This window comes from Ovis aries, chromosome 4, assembly GCF_016772045.2.
Source record: "Ovis aries strain OAR_USU_Benz2616 breed Rambouillet chromosome 4, ARS-UI_Ramb_v3.0, whole genome shotgun sequence".
Taxonomy (NCBI): Eukaryota; Metazoa; Chordata; class Mammalia; order Artiodactyla; family Bovidae; genus Ovis; species Ovis aries.
The window spans coordinates 50,521,101-50,541,173 of record NC_056057.1 but is presented as its reverse complement, the minus strand read 5'-3'; the positions used below and the strand labels follow the sequence as shown (position 1 = coordinate 50,541,173).

General features: G+C 41.5%; 1 protein-coding gene across 3 annotated transcripts in view; it reads left to right on the top strand.

The window, feature by feature from the left end:
- LAMB1 (laminin subunit beta 1) overlaps window positions 1-20,073 on the top strand; it is a 77,000-nt gene that overhangs the window by 15,915 nt on the left and 41,012 nt on the right. For all 3 annotated transcript variants that reach the window (XM_027968590.3, XM_042248535.2, XM_060414679.1), the window contains exons 6-13: window positions 174-362; window positions 453-516; window positions 5,528-5,730; window positions 8,616-8,736; window positions 10,498-10,686; window positions 10,949-11,128; window positions 11,265-11,377; window positions 12,777-12,856. In XM_027968590.3, coding sequence (XP_027824391.2) covers window positions 174-362; window positions 453-516; window positions 5,528-5,730; window positions 8,616-8,736; window positions 10,498-10,686; window positions 10,949-11,128; window positions 11,265-11,377; window positions 12,777-12,856 — 1,139 coding nt within the window. The remainder of the gene's footprint in view (window positions 1-173; window positions 363-452; window positions 517-5,527; window positions 5,731-8,615; window positions 8,737-10,497; window positions 10,687-10,948; window positions 11,129-11,264; window positions 11,378-12,776; window positions 12,857-20,073) is intronic.

Here is a 20,073-nt window from a genome sequence, read left to right as displayed (position 1 = left end):
GCAAGAGGCTCCGTGGAACAGCTTGAAGTATTTGAAATCCAGCCACAGTGAAATACCAGCCACATGCAGTCAGGGTTTGTGGCACAGTGTTGAGTGATATTTTCCTCTGGGATTTAAAAAAATATAGATAACCAATAAAAGCATGCAGTGAGTCTCTTCCACCCTGCCTTTAGACATTCCGTCCAGCTGCTATGCTGATAGAACGGTCGTCCGACTTTGGAAAAACCTGGGGTGTATACAGATACTTTGCCTATGACTGTGAGAGCTCATTTCCCGGCATTTCCACCGGCCCCATGAAGAAAGTTGACGATATAATTTGTGATTCCCGATATTCTGATATTGAGCCCTCAACGGAAGGAGAGGTTTGTTTATACTTTTTATTTTCCATGCTATTTACAAATCCAGTTTTCAATAGTAGCAAAAATATCAATTACTCTTATGTCTATTTTTAGGTGATATTTCGTGCTTTAGATCCTGCTTTCAGAATAGAAGATCCTTACAGTCCAAGGATACAGAGTAAGCCTGTTTTCAAATAAAAGCTTGGATGGAAAATAGCAATCATGGGAGAAAGTTTACCCAGACCACTGCTACGCAGAATCTAAATACTCAGTGCTAAATCCACCCTCTTCATTTCCTTCTTTCTCTGCAGTGCTCTACCAGAAGCTCTTGAAATTGGCAATAATCAAAGTCCTCACTGACAGGAACATATTTTGATAAGAGTAAAAGGTTGATATCATAAGTCCTCAAACCATTATGCTGGTCATATAATACCTTATTTACTTTTTTATTCTCTCTCTCTCTCTCTCTCTCTCTCTATATATATATATATAATGTACGTAATGTATGTATGTATGTATATAAAAATAATGTATGTGTGCTAAGTTTCTTCAGTCATGTCCAACTCCTTGCGACCCTGTGGACTATAACCCACCAGGCTTCTCTGTCCATGGGATTCTCCAGACAAGAATACTGGAGTGGATTGCCATGCCCTCTTCTAGGGAACCTTCCCGACTCGGATCAAACCCAAAGCTCTTAAGTTCTCCTGAATTGGTAGGCAGGTTCTTTACCACTAGTACCAACTGGAAAGTCATATATGATATGTGTATGTGTGATACATTAATATATATCCTATATATTATGTGTATACATATATAATTATGTCTATGTATAATTAAGGCTTCCCTGGTGACTCACCTGGTAAGCCATCTGCCTACTAATGCAGGGAGATAAGAGACATGATTTCAATCCCTGGGTTGGAAAGAGACCCTGGAGAAGGAAATGGCAACCTGCTCCAGTATTCTTACCTAGAAAATTCCACAGATAGAAGAACCCATGGGTTTGCAAAGAGTTAGACATGACTGAGCTCACATGCATAATTAAGGTACAGGCTAGCTTCCCTGGCAGTTCAGTCAGTAAACAGTCTGCCTTTAATGCAGGAGACCTGGGTTCAAACCCTGGGTTGGGAAAATCCTCTGGAGAAGGGAATGGCAACCCACTCCAGTATTCTTGCCTGGAGAATCCCATGGACAGAGGAGCGTGGTGGGCTAGTCCATAGGGTTGCAAAGAGTCGAACACGACTGAGTGATTTTCACTTTCACTTTTAGGATGTTGCTAACAAAGTGTCCACCAAAATGCAGTGTCTCAAACAAAAAAGTTTATTTCTCTCTCACAGAATCACCCAGAGGGATTTCCAGATAAAGTACTGTTTACCTGCCACAAGCAAGCAGTCTTACCAGATAAAATACAGGCTGAAACCCTGTTCAATATGAATTTTCAGACAAACGATAAATTATTTTTTAGCATAACTATCCCCTGTAATATATGTGACTAGTGTGAGCATATTTCATGCAATATTTGTGGGTGAGGAAAAACCATGTCTTATGTGATATTTGGTTCATATTTGTACCAAAATGAATAGTTGTTTATCTGAAATTCAAATGTAACTGAGCACCTTGTATTTTTATTGCTAAATCTGGCACTTCTAGCCATTAGATCACCCAGGTTCCCAAGTTCCCTCTGGCTTATAGTCTGTGTCCACATGGTCAGACTTGGATAAACCCCACCTTGTCCTTGTACCAACCTGCAAGAGGGGCAAGTGAAAGGCAAGTGGCTTAGAAGCCATACATCACATCCATTCACATGCCATTGGGCAAAGTAGTCCCCTGGCTACACTGCAGGAGATGCTGGGAAACCTCTCTAGCCGGTGGCTGTGTGGCCAGGGCTCTTATTGTCAGAGGAAGAAGAAAAGAAAGAATCCTGGGGGAAATCATAAGTCTCAACCTTGCTCAATATACTCAATGAGGATTGTAGTTCCATTTTCCAGATGAGTCAACTGAGGCTCAGAGGGTTGGACTAATACACATAAAGTGACTTGGCTGTTTAATGTCGGATCCTAAACGTTCTTGTTATGACTCTCAGTTCAGAGGACTTTCCATTGTTCAGTAACCACGCTTATGTCTTCACAAAAATGCATTTTGATCTTCTTGGGAGGCAGAATGCACTAATTAAAAGAATGGGCTTTGGAGTCCAACAGAGCTGGGTTTAAGTTCTAGCTCCAGTGTGTTCTGTGATCTTAGGTAAGGAATTTATGTAAACCTTTTCTTAGTCTTTATTTTTTCATCTGTAAATGGAGATAGTGATATTGACCTTATGGTTGTTGTGGAAGGAAAATGAGTTAATAAATATAAATGACACATAGAAAGTGCTGGATCCGTGAAGCTGTTGCCACTCTTGATGCTGCCTTCAGCTGTTACTCAGACCTTTTCTAGACTGGATCCCACACCTCAGAGCGAAGGGGAGGCTCCCTCTCTCTAGCTGCTCAGGTGCAGTCAGTTGAGCAGAGGTGGGGCAGGGTCTTGCTGGTCTTCCCCTAATTTGAACCAAGGCCCCATGACACACACACACACCCTTAACCCGCCAACTCACTGCATGAAAGAGTAGAATTGAAGGACTCCAGGGAAGATTGCCAAGGAAGTACTGTTTCCCCACTCAAATTAATTTTACAAGTGGCCCAGATCATCTCTGGTCCAGAATTTATTCATCCTATCGTCAAACACATTTTTTACATTTTTAAAGTTTATTAAAAAAATTTTTTTATTGGAGTACAGTTGGTTTACCATGTTGTATTAGTTTTAGGTGTACAGCAAAGTGTTTCAGATATACATATATTCATTATTTTCCAGATTGTTTTCTCATATAGGTTATCCCAGAATATTGAGTAGAGTTCCTTCTGCTATATACAGTAAGTCCTTGTTGGTTATCTGTCTTATATACAGCAGTGTGTGCATGTTAATCCCAAGCTCCTGATTTAGCTCTCCTGCCCCCTGCCCTGCCATGTTTCCCTTTGATAACCATAAGTTTGTTTTCAAAATCTACAAATCTTTCTGTTTTGTAAATAAGTTCATTTGTATCAGTTTTTAAAATTAGGTTCCACATATAAATGATATCCTGTCACTTAGTATAATATCAAATATTCAATGGCACATTCAGCCTTGTGTCATTTCTAAGTGCTCTGGGAGACCTGTGCTCCGTGTTATCAAAATCCAATTGCGAGAAGTGTCTGAAGAAGTTCCTTGACCAACACCTCCTGGGTCTTTCAAAGAACTCTAAGTTTGTTCCTTTTGGGCGGTACTTGTTTTACTCGGGGATTGTGCTGCCATTAGAATTCTATTGTGTTTGGCTGTTACTGGCATCAGAAAACCTATTTCTATATTAAACAAGCATCCATTGTAACAGATCACGCTTTGGATTTACTTTGTGATCAAGGGAACAGTATCTCTTTAGCTGTCCCTATTGTTTGAGTCCTCTAAGACTCACTTCAAAAGTGATTGTGCCTCTTAAAACGGCAGTCAATTTGAGGCTTAGATGTCATTAAATATGGCAGGAGAGCTCGAAGGGAGCACAGTTGCTCTTCTGAGGACTTCCACAGAGATCAGCTCAAGGGTTTCTAAATACTCCAGCTGCTCTTCAAGTTTGTTTTTTGGCCTCTTGTCAATAGGCACTTGTGCTCATTCTGTGCAGGAGAAAATGCTGGCATTCAGAAATTCCATTCAGCGAAGTAGTACCACAATTTCTCTGTTTAGTTTTTGCTTTTACAAAGAGCCTAAGTTGAATGCATGGCCTCATAGACTTTCTCTTTCAACCCACAGCTATTTCTATAGTCTTCATTGTACGCTGTGCATACGTTGTAAGTATTTAAAACTGTATCTAGGCTTTGAAAGTATCTGATGTATTGGGCTAATGCCCCATTGTCCTGTGTTGTAAATTGTAAGAATCCATCGACAGAAATGAAAGGAAAGCTTAGAAGCAGTTTCAGGCTATGGCGCTAAAAGGGGAAGGCAGGTAGACTGTTTTAGTAATTCATGTTTAGCAACTTAGTGATTAATGAAAATACTGATGGAGAAGGCTATATGACTGTTGGTTTATCAAGTTACTAGAGAATGTAATTGATGGCCCCGCTTCTGTAATAAGCATCGGTCTATAAATCCAGGAAAAGGAAGGAAAGTTCAAATAAGAGACATTTCTCTGCAAGAACCTCTATTTAGGAAAGCAGTCTGCCCCAACATCCCAATACTAAACTCCTTTATCTTCATGCTGCTGCTGCTAAGTCACCTCAGTCATGTCAGGCTCGTAATTATATTGGTAAATTGTATTATAAAACAAGGACCAAAAAAGTTGTGGATTGTAATGGTGCTTCAAAACTTGTTTGAGATAGTCAGTCCCTTGATTATGGTTATCTTATCATATCAAATCGATTTTAGTAACTTGTGTTTCATCTGATTGGTGGGAAATTTCAGGTAGCATTTTTTTCCTCCAGAAATAAACACAAACATGTTTTCTAACTATCTTACAATAATAATGACAATTAGGGTGCTTTGATAAATTCTTTCCCACCTAAATGGAATTTTCTGATTTTGAGACTAACACTAATTGCTGTGGGAACCAGATGGTATTGCAGTAGTTTAGATTACTGTGTGCCAGTGGCTTCTGGCAAGCATGCAACTGCATTCTTAAATTTCTCTACTTTCACACTTCTTGCTACAACATCAGTCTGCCAACAAATCCATCACAGAATAGATGTTCTTGTTAAATGGTGATGAGAAGGGAGTAACCTTCCAGACACTGTCACTTTAGGCTAAACTTTATTATTAACATGCATCTAGATCATGAAATGGAAGTAAACTTTACATAAGCTATTTTTATTTGTCATGTGTTTCTATAAAGAAGAAAAAGTGAAAGTGAAGTCGGTCAGTCGTGTCCGACTCTTTGCAACCCCATGGACTAGTAGCCTACCAGGCTCCTCCCTCCATGGGATTCTCCAGGCAAGAGTACTGGAGTGGGCTGCCATTTCCTTCTCCAGGGGATCTTCCCGACTCAGGGATTGAACCCGGGTCTCCTGCATTCCAGGCAGACGCTTTAACCTCTGAGCCACCAAGGAAGCCCCATAAAGAAGAAAGGTGTTGTCTTAATTGCAAACAAAGTCTTGTTTCTTTGATCAAACTTTTCATCTTCTTGGTGACCTTCGTAGATCTCTTAAAAATTACCAACTTGAGGATCAAGTTTGTGAAACTACATACTTTGGGAGATAACCTTTTGGATTCCAGAATGGAAATCAGAGAAAAGTATTATTACGCGGTTTACGATATGGTGGTTCGAGGAAACTGCTTCTGCTATGGCCACGCCAGCGAGTGTGCCCCGGTGGACGGAGTCAATGAAGAAGTGGAAGGAATGGTAAGCACATGCTCCAGGCAGGCTTCTCCTTTGTACAGGTGATTCTTAAAAGCAAACTGAAGCTAGTCTTAGCGTAAGCCTTTTTGTTTTGAGTTTTGAGTTTGTCCAGACTTCCCTTTAAATTTAATAGCCTTTTGTACCATCCCAGTGGTTGATTTTTTTCATTTTCTGTTTGCTGATTTTCTTGGACTGCAAGAATATGAGGACTACTCGTTTCACAAACACTGAATTAATTTTTGAAAATTGTGGCTGCAGGCTGCCTCTATGGTAGACATTTTATACAACAAGGATTAAAAATTTTCTCAACTGACAGTCCCATCTTGAGGGAAGGTTAAAAACCACAAGCATTCCAGCCTTCATGCCAGAAACCATAAATGGACACCAGCCCAGAGAAACTGGAAATTTGAACCTAGAACCACGGGATACCATTTAGGAGTCAGTGGACTTTGTATCTCGATCTTCAAGTTTCATTCTTTTCCCACTTTTATGTTGTGTTTTCAGATTTTTAAAATTAGTTTTAATCGGCGTTTACTTTTCAGTGTTCTACTGTGCAGCAAAGTGCATCAGCTACATGTGTATATATATACACACGTGCGTGTGTGCTAAGGTGTTTCAGTTGTGTCAGGTTCTTTGTGACCCCATGTGATCCTCTGTCTGTGGAATTCTCTAGGCAAGAATACTAGAGTGGGTTGGTATGCCCTCCGTGTGTGTTTGTGTGTGTATATAATTTCCCCTCATTTTTGGATTTCCTTCCCTCTGTGCCCTACCACAGAGCACTGAGTAGAGTTCCCTGTGCTATCCAGTAGGTTCTCCTTAGTTATCTGTTCTATACATAGGGTCAGTAGTGTGTATATATCAATCCCAACCTCCCAATTCATCCTACCACTCCTCCCTGGTTTCCATACCTTTGTTCTCTGTGTCTATTTCTGTTTTGCAAATAAGATCACCTATACTATTTTTCTGGATTCCACATATATGCATTAATATATGATAATTGTTTTTCTCTGAGTTTTCAAATTATGTAATTTTAAAAGGGGGGACTTGGCTACTTGCCAGATGGATAAAGTTAGGGTGTTTTTCCAGTTCTAAATGAATTGATAATTCCTGTTAGAAGAGACCAGAGTTTCAGTCTTTCGCCAAAGAGCCTTGAGTAAGTACATGGCAAATGGAAATTCACATCTCACTCTCCTGACTGTGCACCAGGGCCTCCACTGGACCATGGGCCTCACTTCTGGATGTAAGGTGTGCCTTGCTTAGTTGCTGTTGACCTTTTTAAGAGTATTAATCCTCACCTAAAAAGGTGAAGATGCAGGAATGAGTGTGTTCAATTGTCTAAAACTTCTGCCTTCCCTTTCCTCCAGTTAGAACCTTTATTGCACAGAGAAAGTTAAATTTTTAACAGAGCCTAAAGGGAGAATAGGTCCTTCTAAGCTTATTGTTCCATCTTACAGAGAGTGCCAGGTAGATGATAATTACTTCTCAGTGTAACAAATCCTGTGTGTAGCTAACCTCTTGTAGTCCTGTCACTGCTGCTGCTAAGTCACTTCAGTTGTGTCCAACTCTGTGCGACCCCAAAGACGACAGCCCACCAGGCTCCCCCGTCCCTGGGATTCTCCAGGCAAGAACACTGGAGTGGGTTGCCATTTCCTTCTCCAATGCTTGAAAGTGAAAAGTGAAAGTGAAGTCGCTCAGTCATGTCTGACTCCTAGCGATCCCATGGACTGCAGCCCACCAGGCTCCCCCGTCCCTGGGATTCTCCAGGCAAGAGTCCTGGAGTGGGTGCCATTGCCTTCTCCAGTCCTGTCACTACCGTGCATCTAATGGTACATCTTGATTCAGATGCTCTGGAGTCCTATGGTGTGGGCTTTGGGACTGTTTTTCAGTCTGTGTGAAACTACCTTGTAATTAGAGGATTTTAGTCTTCTAATCGCACTCCTGTCAAGGTGGGTTCAGGGTGGACCTGTCTGTCTTGTTTCTGAATTCCATTCTGTAAAAACTAGTGTTAGGTGAGGGATGGGTGTACATGCATATTTGCTGGGTGAGAAGTATTGATTTATCATTGATGTGCCTTAGGGGCTCGAGTGTGACAGGTGGTGTGTGCAAAAGAACACATTGTGGGCCCTTCCTCAAAAAAAATACCCTGCTTCTTTTTCTGCTGTTTTATATTTTTTTCCTTGAAAATGTAAATATGGCAACTGATTAATTCTTAAAATCTCATTTTGGGTTGAAAAAATGTTTTTTAAGTGCTGAGCCAGAAGTCAAAAAACAAGCAAAGCAAGCGGAGAAAACCTGTCTTTTGTATGGTGTGGGGTAACAGTTGCAGGAAATTAAATTGCTCCCGGTGATGTATACACATTTAGTTCTCCACTATAACTTTTGTTGATTTCTATTATACTAATTTTTTTTTAACTTAAAAAATTCTTAAATGGCTAATTTTGCTCTTCTGTGTTTTTTTAGATCAATACTTCAATAGAAATATTTATTGAGTACCTATTATACAGTAGAAACTGTTCCTAGAAATGGGAATTAAAGCCATCAAGACAGGACTCACAGTGGGAAGGGACAAAATAAAAACAAAGCAGGACTTCCCCTGATTGTTCAGTGGTTACGATTCCATTCTTTCGCTGCAGGGGACATGAGTTTGGTCCCTGGTCTGGAAACTAAGATTCCGCATGCCTCATGCAGCCAAAATATAAGGGGGAAAAGAATTAAAACTGAAACAGAAAATTAGAAAATAAAAACAAAGAAAGCCTCATTGTAGTGAGGTAGAGATGAGTATGAAAAAGGTATGATATTTATGAGTATGATTTTCCACTGCTTGTGGGGAAGGTCTGGCCATTAGTATATCTCTTACTTGGCTCTTTCCTATTTTTGTAACTTTCCAGGTTCACGGACACTGCATGTGCAGGCATAACACCAAGGGCTTAAACTGTGAACAGTGCATGGATTTCTACCATGATTTACCTTGGAGACCCGCTGAAGGTCGAAACAGCAATGCCTGTAAAAGTAAGTCTCAGGCGGGGAATTCACTGCCAAGGGTGGTGAAAGTCCCTGGTTGGGAAACTAAAGTCCTGTAAGATATGCAGCGGTACCAAAACAACAAGAAAAAAAAGAAGTAAGTCTTAGGCAAAGGGATGTTTAGAATCAATTCAGACCCCAGGATCCATTTTCTGAGTAGACGTGCTATAATAGTACACTATTTTGCAAAAGGAAGAAAAGTTACTACCCTTTTCCCAGCCTTACCCTAATACTCCTAGGAAGCCATTATCCACTCAAATTAATCAATTGGCATTTATTAAGCAGCACCCATGTGTTTGGCAGACGTTGTGTGCCACCTGTAACATTGCATTTTTTTTAAGGCCAGATGACTGAGAGAAAAATGAATGAAAACGATGGTGTGGTGGATCCATAAGGTCTAAGAGAGATGGAGTACTTGTCAGCCTTGTTCTGTGCCAACCCAGGTGCAGCCTGTGGCCTCCTTCCATCCATCCATCCACCATCCCTTCTGGTGCTATTCTCTAGGCAGAGGGGAAGTTTGAAAACCACCACCCTCCCCACCTCACACAGTGATGCTGATAGATGATTATCCCTGCAAGCATGCCTGCCTCTGACCCCTCTGAGGACAGTTCTAGGAGCTCAGAAACCAGTGAGGGCTGGAGTGGTCAGTGTCCTTTTGTTAGTAAGGACAATCAGCTGGGCCCTAGCAAGTAGTTAGGATTGTTTAGGTAAAGAGAGGAAAGCAGGGGGAAGGTGGAAGGGAGTTCACATAAGGAGAACAAAGCACAAGGCTCCAAGGACATTCTCATGATATTGTGGTTTAAATCATGATTCTGTGATTCCAGGGTTTAACTAAACCAATGCATCCAAGGCAGGATGACACAGTCCCTCCCTGTAAGATAGATAAGACTAGTTGCAGAGCCCTTTGAGAATCCAATTGAGTTAAGCTTCCTTGTGAGAAGATAAGAGGAGTCGATAAGGATAGTTGAGCATGAGAGGGAGATGGTTAAAGCTGGGTTGGACCAAGAGGACTCTGTCAAACAGGCTAGAGGAGAAACAGACTAACCCAAGAAGTCTGGCTTGATGGCTGTTAAGGGTCTGATTCATAGAGCCTGGCCTAGGGTGGTGGTAGGAATGGGGAAGAAGAGAACCCAGCCTTCATACCATGTTCCTCAAAGCCAAGAGCCCAGACAGGCTTCCCCAGGAACATATCGCCTAGAAAACCCTCTGGAGTGATGTATTCCCGTCCCGCTCTGCACATGACCCAAATGTGTCCTCCGTGCAGCGCAGCCTTCCTGTGGGTGAGCCTGCGAGGGGACTTCCCTCAGAGCTTTTACACTTTTTATAGCCCATTCTCTTCCGAAGAGGGCAAATGAGGTTATTCCATAAAGGTCACACTTGGAAGGTTTCCAGCATGATTTAGGATTTAAACTGATGTCATAAGCAGATGTGTTTTTTTCACCGCCAGTGCCTTCTTAGTTGCCGTTTTGCCTGAGCTTCATCCCCAGTTTCCAAAATGAGATTCCTTCCCACCAATCCCAGCCTCCACTGGTTTTTCTTGTTCAGTCCCTTGGTTGTATCTGACTCTTGGCGACCCTGTGAACTACAGCGTGTGGGCTTCCCTGTCCTTCACTGTCTCCCGGAGTTTGCTCAAACTCATGTCCATTGAGTTGGTGATGCCATCCCACCATCTCATCCTCTGTCGTCCCCTTCTCCTCCACTGGTAAGTAGATTGAAAAGATTTTTCCTGACGTAGGTCTTGTTTTGCAGAGTGTAACTGCAACGAACACTCCAGCTCATGCCACTTCGACATGGCAGTCTACTTGGCCACTGGCAACGTCAGCGGAGGGGTGTGTGATGACTGTCAGCACAACACAATGGGGCGCAATTGTGAGCAGTGCAAACCGTTTTACTACCAGCACCCGGAGAGAGACATCCGAGATCCTAGTCTCTGTGAACGTACGTGGGAGAAGGTCACGATGGGGCGGGCAGAGAGGGGGGTCTGTGTGGGTCACCTTTCAGCTTGAATAGTCGAGTAGTAACCATCCTCCTCTCAGGACTCAGACCTAGCCTTATTTTAGCCGCTATATAGGATGCTGGGAGTGGCACTTAGTTGGTAATCCAGGCTTTGGTCTATTTTTGTGAAATTTGGAGGGATGAAGGGAACATAGGTATCTCTGCAGACACATACATTGTGTTACCTGGTGCTTCTCATCCTTAGAATGCACATGTGACCCAGCGGGTTCTCAGAACGGGGGAATCTGTGATAGCTACACGGACTTTTCTGTCGGTCTCATTGCTGGTCAGTGTCGGTGTAAATTATACGTGGAAGGAGAACATTGTGACATCTGCAAAGAAGGCTTCTATGGTTTAAGCGCTGAAGATCCATTTGGCTGTAAATGTAAGCATTTGTGTTAAAAAGTTTGGGAGTTCTCGTGTGCACATAATTCCCATTTTACCTGGCAATTCTTTATCGTGTTGATGACTACAGACTCACTTGGCTTGTGTTTCTTTGCTTCATTTTATCTTTAATGAAGCTTGTGCTTGCAATCCTCTGGGAACGATTCCTGGCGGGAATCCTTGTGATTCTGAGACTGGTTACTGCTACTGTAAGCGTCTGGTGACAGGACAGCATTGTGACCAGTGTCTGGTAGGTAAATCCTAACTACATGGGATGGGTGGTTTGTGAATATAGTGTTCCAGTAGAGAATGATTTTCACAGTTGTTTTGTAGGTTCTGCCATCACCCTTTTATGTAAATCATAAAAGCTACTAGTAGACGATTCACAAAAAAGAAATTACTAATGAATAATTTTGTCAAGATATTCACCATTACTACTAGAACTGTAAAATAAAACCAGAGTGAAGTACTGTTTTTACAGACAAAACTAACAAGTTTTTTTTTAATGGTAATGCCAACTAATAAGTGAAGTCATAATGAGTGGCTGGTACTCGGGTGCTGGTGATGAAAATACAGATTGGCTCATACTTTGCAAAAAGTGTTTTGGAGATGTGTATCCATTGCCTGTAGAAATGTGCATACCCTTTTACCCAGTAATTCCACATCTGGGGATCTATCCTCATGAAATAATCAGAAAATTGGTCAAAGATGAATTCACTAGAAGACGCATGGCATCTTTTATTAATAGCAAAAAACACTTGGAAGCAACAGTAGGAAAAATATTTAAATACATTTGGGGGTTTCTATACAGTGTGATGCTTTCCCTGCTGGCACAGCAGTAAAAAAAAAAAAAATCCACCTGCCAGTGCAGGAGACACCAGTTTGATCCCTGGGTTGGTAAGATCCCTTGGAGGAAGAAATGGCGACCCACTCCAGTATTCTTGCCTGGGAAATCCCATGGACAGAGAATCCTGGTGGACTACAGTCTATGTGGAAGCAAAGAGCTGGACAGGGCTTAACAACTAAGCAACAACAAAACAGGATGATATTTTGTTGCTGTTGAAAATGATGGTAACACAAGGAGGAAATGCTTATGCTGGTGTGAAAAAAAGCCACAGGATGTGAGTAGTACCTTGATTATGTAGGGAAAAAGTTCATCAAGAAAAACAAAATCTGGAAGGAAGTAGACCAAAAGTTCACTATGGTGATCTGGAGAATATTTATGAAGGTAATTTTAAAAATTATTTTATATCTTTTAAAACATTCTTGTGATTGCTTTCTTTTTTTTTTTTTTTGTGTGTGTGATTGCTTTCATAATTACTGACTTACTGCCAGAGAAATTCTAAAGAAAATCGGCATATTTGCCGCCAGCTCATGTTAATTTTTGGATGAAGGTTATTTGCAGGGCAAAGAAACTGCTCTGTTCGGGGGTTACCATGTGGCTATGTGCAATCTTCTCTGACCCCAGTGACCTGCAGCTTGCGGTTCTTTATTCTAGAATACTCATGCCTTGTGTAGGCTTTCAGCTTTCACAGTGCAAATGAGCGTTTGGTGGAACATCATCCAAACACGCCATAACTTGTCTCTTGCTGGGTCTATTGTGTAATTACAGGAACCCCTCTTTAGATGTTTAATCTTTTGTTCTGCAGCCAGAGCACTGGGGCTTAAGCAATGACTTGGATGGATGTCGACCTTGTGACTGTGACTTTGGGGGAGCCTTGAACAACAGGTGAGTGGAGCTGCTCGGACACCCTGCGCTCGGTCACCCCCAGGGCCCTCGTGGCCTCTAGCACAGGGTGACGCTCAGTGTTTTCTTGAGAGGCAGCGTGCTTTCACCTTTGCTTTGAATGCCTGATCATCACTCTTAACCTGTGTTCTAAAGATTCATTCCAAGAGTTAGCTTTGAAGCCTTCTCCAATCTGTTTATGCTTCCTGGTTTTTAATAGTGGTACTTGTTCTGTTTTTTACTTTTTTTTTTTTTTTCTTTTTCATTTTTGGCCACACAGCTTATGGGATCTTAGTTCCCTGACCTGGGATTGAACCCAGGCCATAGCAGTGAAGATACTGAGTCCTAACCACTGGACTGCCAGGGAACTCCCTTATTATTTTTTAAATTATAAACACAGTACATGCCCATGGCTTAAAAAGATTCAGACAGCTCATACAGGTATCCTGCCTTTTTTCTCCACTGAGTTCCGTTGGCTTAAGATGCCACTGTTAGCAATTCCTTGTATGTCTCTAGAAAATAAAAATGGTACTCAGAATACCTCTTAAAACTGACAATTTCTTTTCTCTCATTTCTTTTGAAATAACATGTTGGGTGTTATTTTTTAAATAGACAGTACAAAGAAATAAAAATTGTCCAGGATTTCCTACTTAGTTGTACAAACTTTTTTAATAAATCAAATTAATATGTGTATGTACATTACTCTGCAACTTGCTTTTTTAATCTAGAGATCTGTTTTTCATATCAGCATCAATTTATCTCCCTTTTTTTGTATTCTGTCATGTGATAGTGCTATGACTTATTTATTTTATTATTATTATTATTTTAAATGTTGTAGAGACTTCCCTCGTGGTTCAGTGATTAAGGCTCTGCGCTTCCACAGCTGAGTGTGTGGGTTTGATCTCTGGTCAGGAACTAAGATTCCACATGCCACGTGGTGCATACCAAACAGAAATGTTGTGGTTAATATCCTTATGGATAATCTTGATGAATGTTTGTAGACAGGTCTATAGATTGGATTCCCAGTGATGGAACAGCTAAGTCAAAGTACGTGTGTATTTTCTATTTTACTGGATGTCAGGTTGTTCTCCAGACAGATGGTGCTAATCTGTTTTCTTCTCAACTGGTTACAAAGTACCGTTTTTCCCCCATCTCCACCAGCAACTGGTTTCATCAAATCTTCTATTTTTCCCCAATCTAAAAGACAAAAAGTGGAGTCCCATTTGATTTGTGTAAGGACTCTTTATTTTCTTCTTCACTATTTCTTTTCTTTTTTACAATTTTCAAGTACATTAATGAAAATTACATACAATAATTTTAGGGACTTAAATATGTTGGCATTACTTGAATCAATGAGATATGATACTCTCCCTGAAATGATCGAAATACACATTTTGGCGAGATGTTAAATTTGTGGGAGTTGGATTTATTACCTTTGAGTCAGAGAGAATTCTGGTCTCTGTGTGTTACTGGATCAGATTCAGAACATCTGGTAAAAATAGTGTAAGTGACTATTGGGAGGATAGACAGATGTTTCCTTGTGGCCTTGAATCTTGCCTGCGAGAATGTGCTGAGTTCACTGAGTAAGCCTCATGGATTCAAAAATTGACTCTCTAACAAGAAGTTTTCCCAACACTGTAGTAGTCTACTTGGGAAGGAAGGAGACTTTAGGCAGCAAGAACATGTTCAGTTTGGCCTCTGTAGTTGATCTGTTCTGTTCCAGATCGTGTAGTAAACTCAGGACTGCATGTAGCCCTCAGAACTCAGGGTGAATGTCCGTTCTTAGAAAACCTCCAGAGGGGAGAAAGCAAGAATAATTCCATAAAAGCGGAAAGAGACCAACTGCTCCCTCTGTTAATGAACTCACTTCTGACTTTCCTTGGTGACTCCCAGAACACATGCTGATAAACCATTCCTTTAGTAACCAATTCCTCAATTCAAAGCTGCCATCACTGTGAAAATCCTTCTTAATTAGAGGAAAGCAGTGCACTTACTTTTCCAAATTATGTCCTAAACTCAGGAATGTCCTGTGTTCCTTGATGTCCTGTTCCTAATGTCCTGTCTGTCTCTTCCACACCATGCTTCCTGTCTCTAAATCCACCCACACACAGCCCCTGGCCTACCCTTCCAGTCTCCTGCAAAACTGTATAAAACCCAGAATGTGCTAGTTTGTGAAGCAACACATTTCAGTCAAGTTTTGTTTTTGTCTTTTTTTATTGGAGTATAGTTGATTCACAGTGTCTTGTTAGTGTCTGCTGTAAAGTGAATCAGTTATACATATATCCTTTAGTGAAGCTTTTAAAGCGGGTAATTTGATCTTTCTAGGGTGATGGACGAGATAGCTGCCTTATCTTTTGGCATCATTAGGGGGGAAAAAAGAAACCTTAAGAAAGCCTCTAGTCTTGTGATTCTTCAGTATTTTGTAGTGAACCTGTTCATTTAAAAAATGTATTTATTTGGCTGCGCCAAGTCATATCTGTGGCACGTGGGATCTACTTCCCTGACTCAGGGATTGAACCCAGGCCCCCTGCATTGAGGGTGAGGAGTCTTAGCCACCGGACCACCAGGAAAGTCCCTGTAGTGATCCTTTTCAAGGCTGTTTTTCCCCACAAGGACTTTAAGAGTATCACAGGGGTGATAGAGGCCCTGCCTTCTAAAGCACTTATTCTACTAGAATACTCAGTGCATAGCGGATACTCAGAGTTACACTTTCTGAATTGTTTTGTTATAAGCACTCAAATATCTTCCACCTGACAATATTACTTTGCTCTGCCTCAGACCCATGTTGAATAAACATTGATCGAGTCAAAGAATTTGAGAAACAAAAGATTTTTATGATATAAAAATTAAACTGCCTGGGAGAGGCAGTCTCTAAATCAATCCCAAACATTCCTTAGTTACTTTGGCCAGGGCCAGAGTAAGTGTAAAGTCATGAAGTGGAAAAATGTTTTTTAATGTTTTTGTTTAATGAGCCGAATGACTTTTGGTAGAACAATAAAAGTGTAGTAATCCATGTCTATTATGTTGATAGCTGGTCTCAACTTTTGAATGTTTTAAAGTAAGATATGATTCGTTTAAATAATGTGACTCAAGCCAGGTTAATGACGTTTTGCCTAGTAGATAAGCCGCTTTAATGAATAAATAAGAGTGCATGCTGAGTAAATGCTACTTGCAAATGTTTAAAAACACTGAAAAATATAAATATCCTGGCAGCATCCTTTGTAATTATTTCATCAGTGTAGTTTAGGACTTTGGTATCTGGCTTGAAGCCCACCACTTTTTTGAAGACCTCTCCTTCCTAGGTTTAAGTCCCCCAGCCTTCCTCTGGTGTGAGAACATGTTACTTCTGCATCTGTATTAGCACTGATTCTGCTTTGTTATAGCTGCTTGTATTTAGAAGATCTCTTTGAACAGGGATCGTGTCTGTCTTGTTTTTGCGTCTCCTTTTGTCCCCAGCATAGTGATACGTGCTCAGTAAATAAGAACTGGAATTTACTGTACTCTGAAACCAGAGCATAAGTCAGTAGATATTTTCATCAGTGTATTGAATGATCCCGATGTATTAATTAACCCTTTGTTAATTTCTCTGGCAGTCATAGAGAGGTTATAGAACACAGCTCCTACTCTTTAAGAAAGTATTCTATTGGGGGTGGGGATTGGTTGAGGGGGTGGAAAAGCTACTCTGGATAAAATGTAGATGCTGACTGCTCGTCACTGTGAAACCAATTCTTACTTGTAATCTGAGTTTTGGAGGAGATTTCAGTGTTGAACAGAGGAGTGGTTTTTGTCCTTTAATGTTTTTCTTTTGCTTAACTTCTTGGTAGTAAGGTTGAGATTGCACAGTGTTTTCCTTGCTCATCACTGTTTAAATGAGTTTTTCTTCTACTAGTCCTTAATTTCTACATTTATGAGAAATCTGTGTTTTTGAAAAATGATGTTTAAAAAAAATTTTATTTTATTAAAGTATAGTTGATTTACAATGTTGCATTAATTTCTGCTGTACAATATTTTCTTTCATGAGATATTATGGTGTATCCCAGGATACTGAATATAGTTCCCTGGGATACAGTACGACCTTGTTGTTTATCCATTTTATATGTAATAGTTTGCATCTGCTAATCCCAGACTCCCAAGGCATCCCTCCCCTGCCAACAGTGCAAGTGAGCAGGGAAGAGCCTCCCCAGAGCCTTCAGGTGGAAACACAGACTGTAAGGGCATAAATGTATGGTACTTTAGCCACATACATTTGACAACCACAAATCTGCTCTCTACATCTGAGAACCTGTTTCTGTTTCATAGATAGGTTCATTTGTGTCGTATTTTAGATTCCATGGGTGACGTCATATGATACTTGTCTTTCTGTCTGACCTACGTCACTTAGTATGGGAATCTCTAGGTCCATCCATGTTGCTGCAAATGGGGTTATTTCACTCCTTTTATGGCTGAGTAGTGTTCCACTGTGTGTATATGTGTGTGTGTGTGTGTGTGTATATACACACCGCATCTTCATTCGTCTGTCAGTAGATACTTAGGTTATTTCCATGTCTTGGCTATTATGAATAGTGCTGCTCTGAACCTAGAGGTGCATGTATCTTTTTGAATTACAGTTTGTCCAAGTATATTCCTAGGAATAGAATTGCTGGATCATGTGGCAGCTCTATTATAATTTGCTGAGGAATCTCCACACTTGTCCATACTGGCTGCACCAATTTCCATTCCTACCAACAGTGTAGGAGGGTTGCCTTTTGAGAAATAATCTTGGGCTTTATCTTTTGAGGAAAAAATAGGGCTTTATTAGGTTTCTGTTGGTGCCGTAACAAATTAGCACCACCACTTAGTGGGCTAAAGCACCATACATTTATGCCCTTACAGTCTGTGTTTCCACCTGAAGGCTCTGGGGAGGCTCTTCCCTGCTCACTTGCACTGTTGGTAGAATTCAGCTCCTCTTGGCTGCAGGATGCAGTTCCCATTTTCCTGCTGGCTGTCAGCTAAGGGCCATTCCCACCTTCTTGAGGCTGCCCACGTTCCTTGACTCATGACCCCTTTCTTTCACCTTCACAACCAGTGACAATGGGTCAGATCCTCCTCGTGGGACAGCTCTGACCTTCTTCTCTGCTTGTAAGGATTCATGTGATTCGCTTGGGTCCACCTGGGTAATCCAGGGTAATCTCCCATCTCAAGGTCCTTAAGCTTGGTCCCATCAGGAAAGTCTTTTGCACCGCATGAGGTAACATAGCCATAGAATCCAGGGGTGAGGACATGGAGGACATGGACATCTTTGCGAGCCATGATTCAGCCTGCCACAGGCCCTGATTTATTCTGTTTTATGTCATTATTCTACCTAACTGGCCCAATGAATTGCATCTGTATCTAGTTGCAGATAAATTGGTGAAGGGAACTTGTATAATTATCAAGGGTATATTTCTATCGGAAATGATTTTTGCTTGAACACAAGAAAGAACAAGACACATAATAAATCTTTGTCTCCACTCTGGAGGAGGTGATATTTGAGCTTCCAGAGAAGGCACAGATGGGATGAGTGTGGCGTGGTCGAGACCCGGTCTGCCCTTGACCGTGTCTGCTCCTGTTCCCCCACTACCCCTCTTGGCTCCCCTTCTGTCTTCTCTGGGCCGGCTCTGTCCTGGTGTCCCCTCAGCTCCTCACTCAGATGAGCACTGTCTTTGCTCTTAGCTCTGGGTGGGCACTTCCTGTATTTTATTTTGCTATATTGGTCAATTGCTCTTTTTTGTTTATATCACCAATTAGAATGGAAGTTCTTTAGGACAGGGACAATCTTTTTCTCCCCTTTTTCTTTCTCCATTGCGTTTTGAGGGAAATAATGGACTTAACAGGGAAGGAAGGATTGGTTCAGAAGAGAATTGACAGGCTTTCCCGGTGGTCCAGTGGTTAAGACTCCATGCTTCCATAGCAGGGAGCTCCAGTTTGATCCCTGTTCGGGGAACTAAATCCCACATGCTGCGCAGTGAGCCAAAGAGAGAGAGCTGACAATGAACTGAAAGGGGAGAGTATCAACACCAGGACGCACAGCTGCCAGGGCTAATATTTACTCAGTAAATATTTATTAAAGAGTATGAGGAGTGTGACTCGGCTAAAGCCAAGGACGGGCACCGGGAGGAAAAGCAGTTGTTTTCAGAGGAGAGGTTATAGAGGCTGCTGGAAGCCAGGTAGAGACACCATGACTTGGTAGAAGAAGAAACAGTGGTAGCGTTTTGTGTTGTGGGCTTTTGTGAAGTGATGAAGGTGGGGCTCTGGGAAGACTGGTTTGGTTGTGTAAAATGATGGACTGGGCAGGGGAGAGAGAGGAGCTGGAGAGGTCAACTTGGGAGGTGAACAGAGTGACAGGTGTGGAACGAGGACATAGGGTACTAGGGTAGCCACAGTGATGAGAGGAAATGGCTGAGGCGAAAACCATCTTGAAATAACATGTGTTGTAGTAAGGGTAAAGGAAAGGGAAGATTATGTCTCACCTACATCAGAATTTTTTTTTAATTGAAATATAGTTGATTTACAGTATTGTATTAATTTGTGCTGTATAGCAAAGTGATTGTTATACACACCTACAGTCTTTTACGTTATGGTTTATCACAGGATATTGAATCTAGTTCCCTTTTCTATACAGTAAGGCCTTGTTGTTAGTCCATTCATGTAACAGTTTGCATCGACTACTGCAAATCCCCAATCCATCCTACCCCACCCAACCTCCCCTCGGTAACCATACGTCTGTTCAACAACAGAGAGGAACTTTAAATCTGCTGATAGAAATAGCAGAGCTGAAGTTGGTTGAGTGAGGTGACAAATAGTTTGGGACAATATGAATTAGAGGTGACAGCTGGACGAATGGAAATGCCCCATGCATGACTGAAGGTGTGCAACCAGGGCAAAGCTCTGAGGAGGCGAGGGCCACCTGCGTGGGGGCAGGTAAGGCACCAAAGGAGTAAGTGTTGAATGGGAGCCACACCTACTGGCGACAAGAGTTCAAGTGTACAGACACGGGCGTGTGGTTGCGGGGCTGGCATGAGGGGAATTCCCTTCATAAGATCAGGTTCTCAGGAGCTGCTGCTTCTTTAGAATTGTGCTGCAGATAAAAGTACTTCGGGAGGGTGCCCACCTCTCTTTCCTTACCTTCATTAGCTTGTTCTCTAGTGGTGGATAGCATAGGAAGGATTTGTGTGTTTTCTTCTTGGGTGGTTCATGTTTGA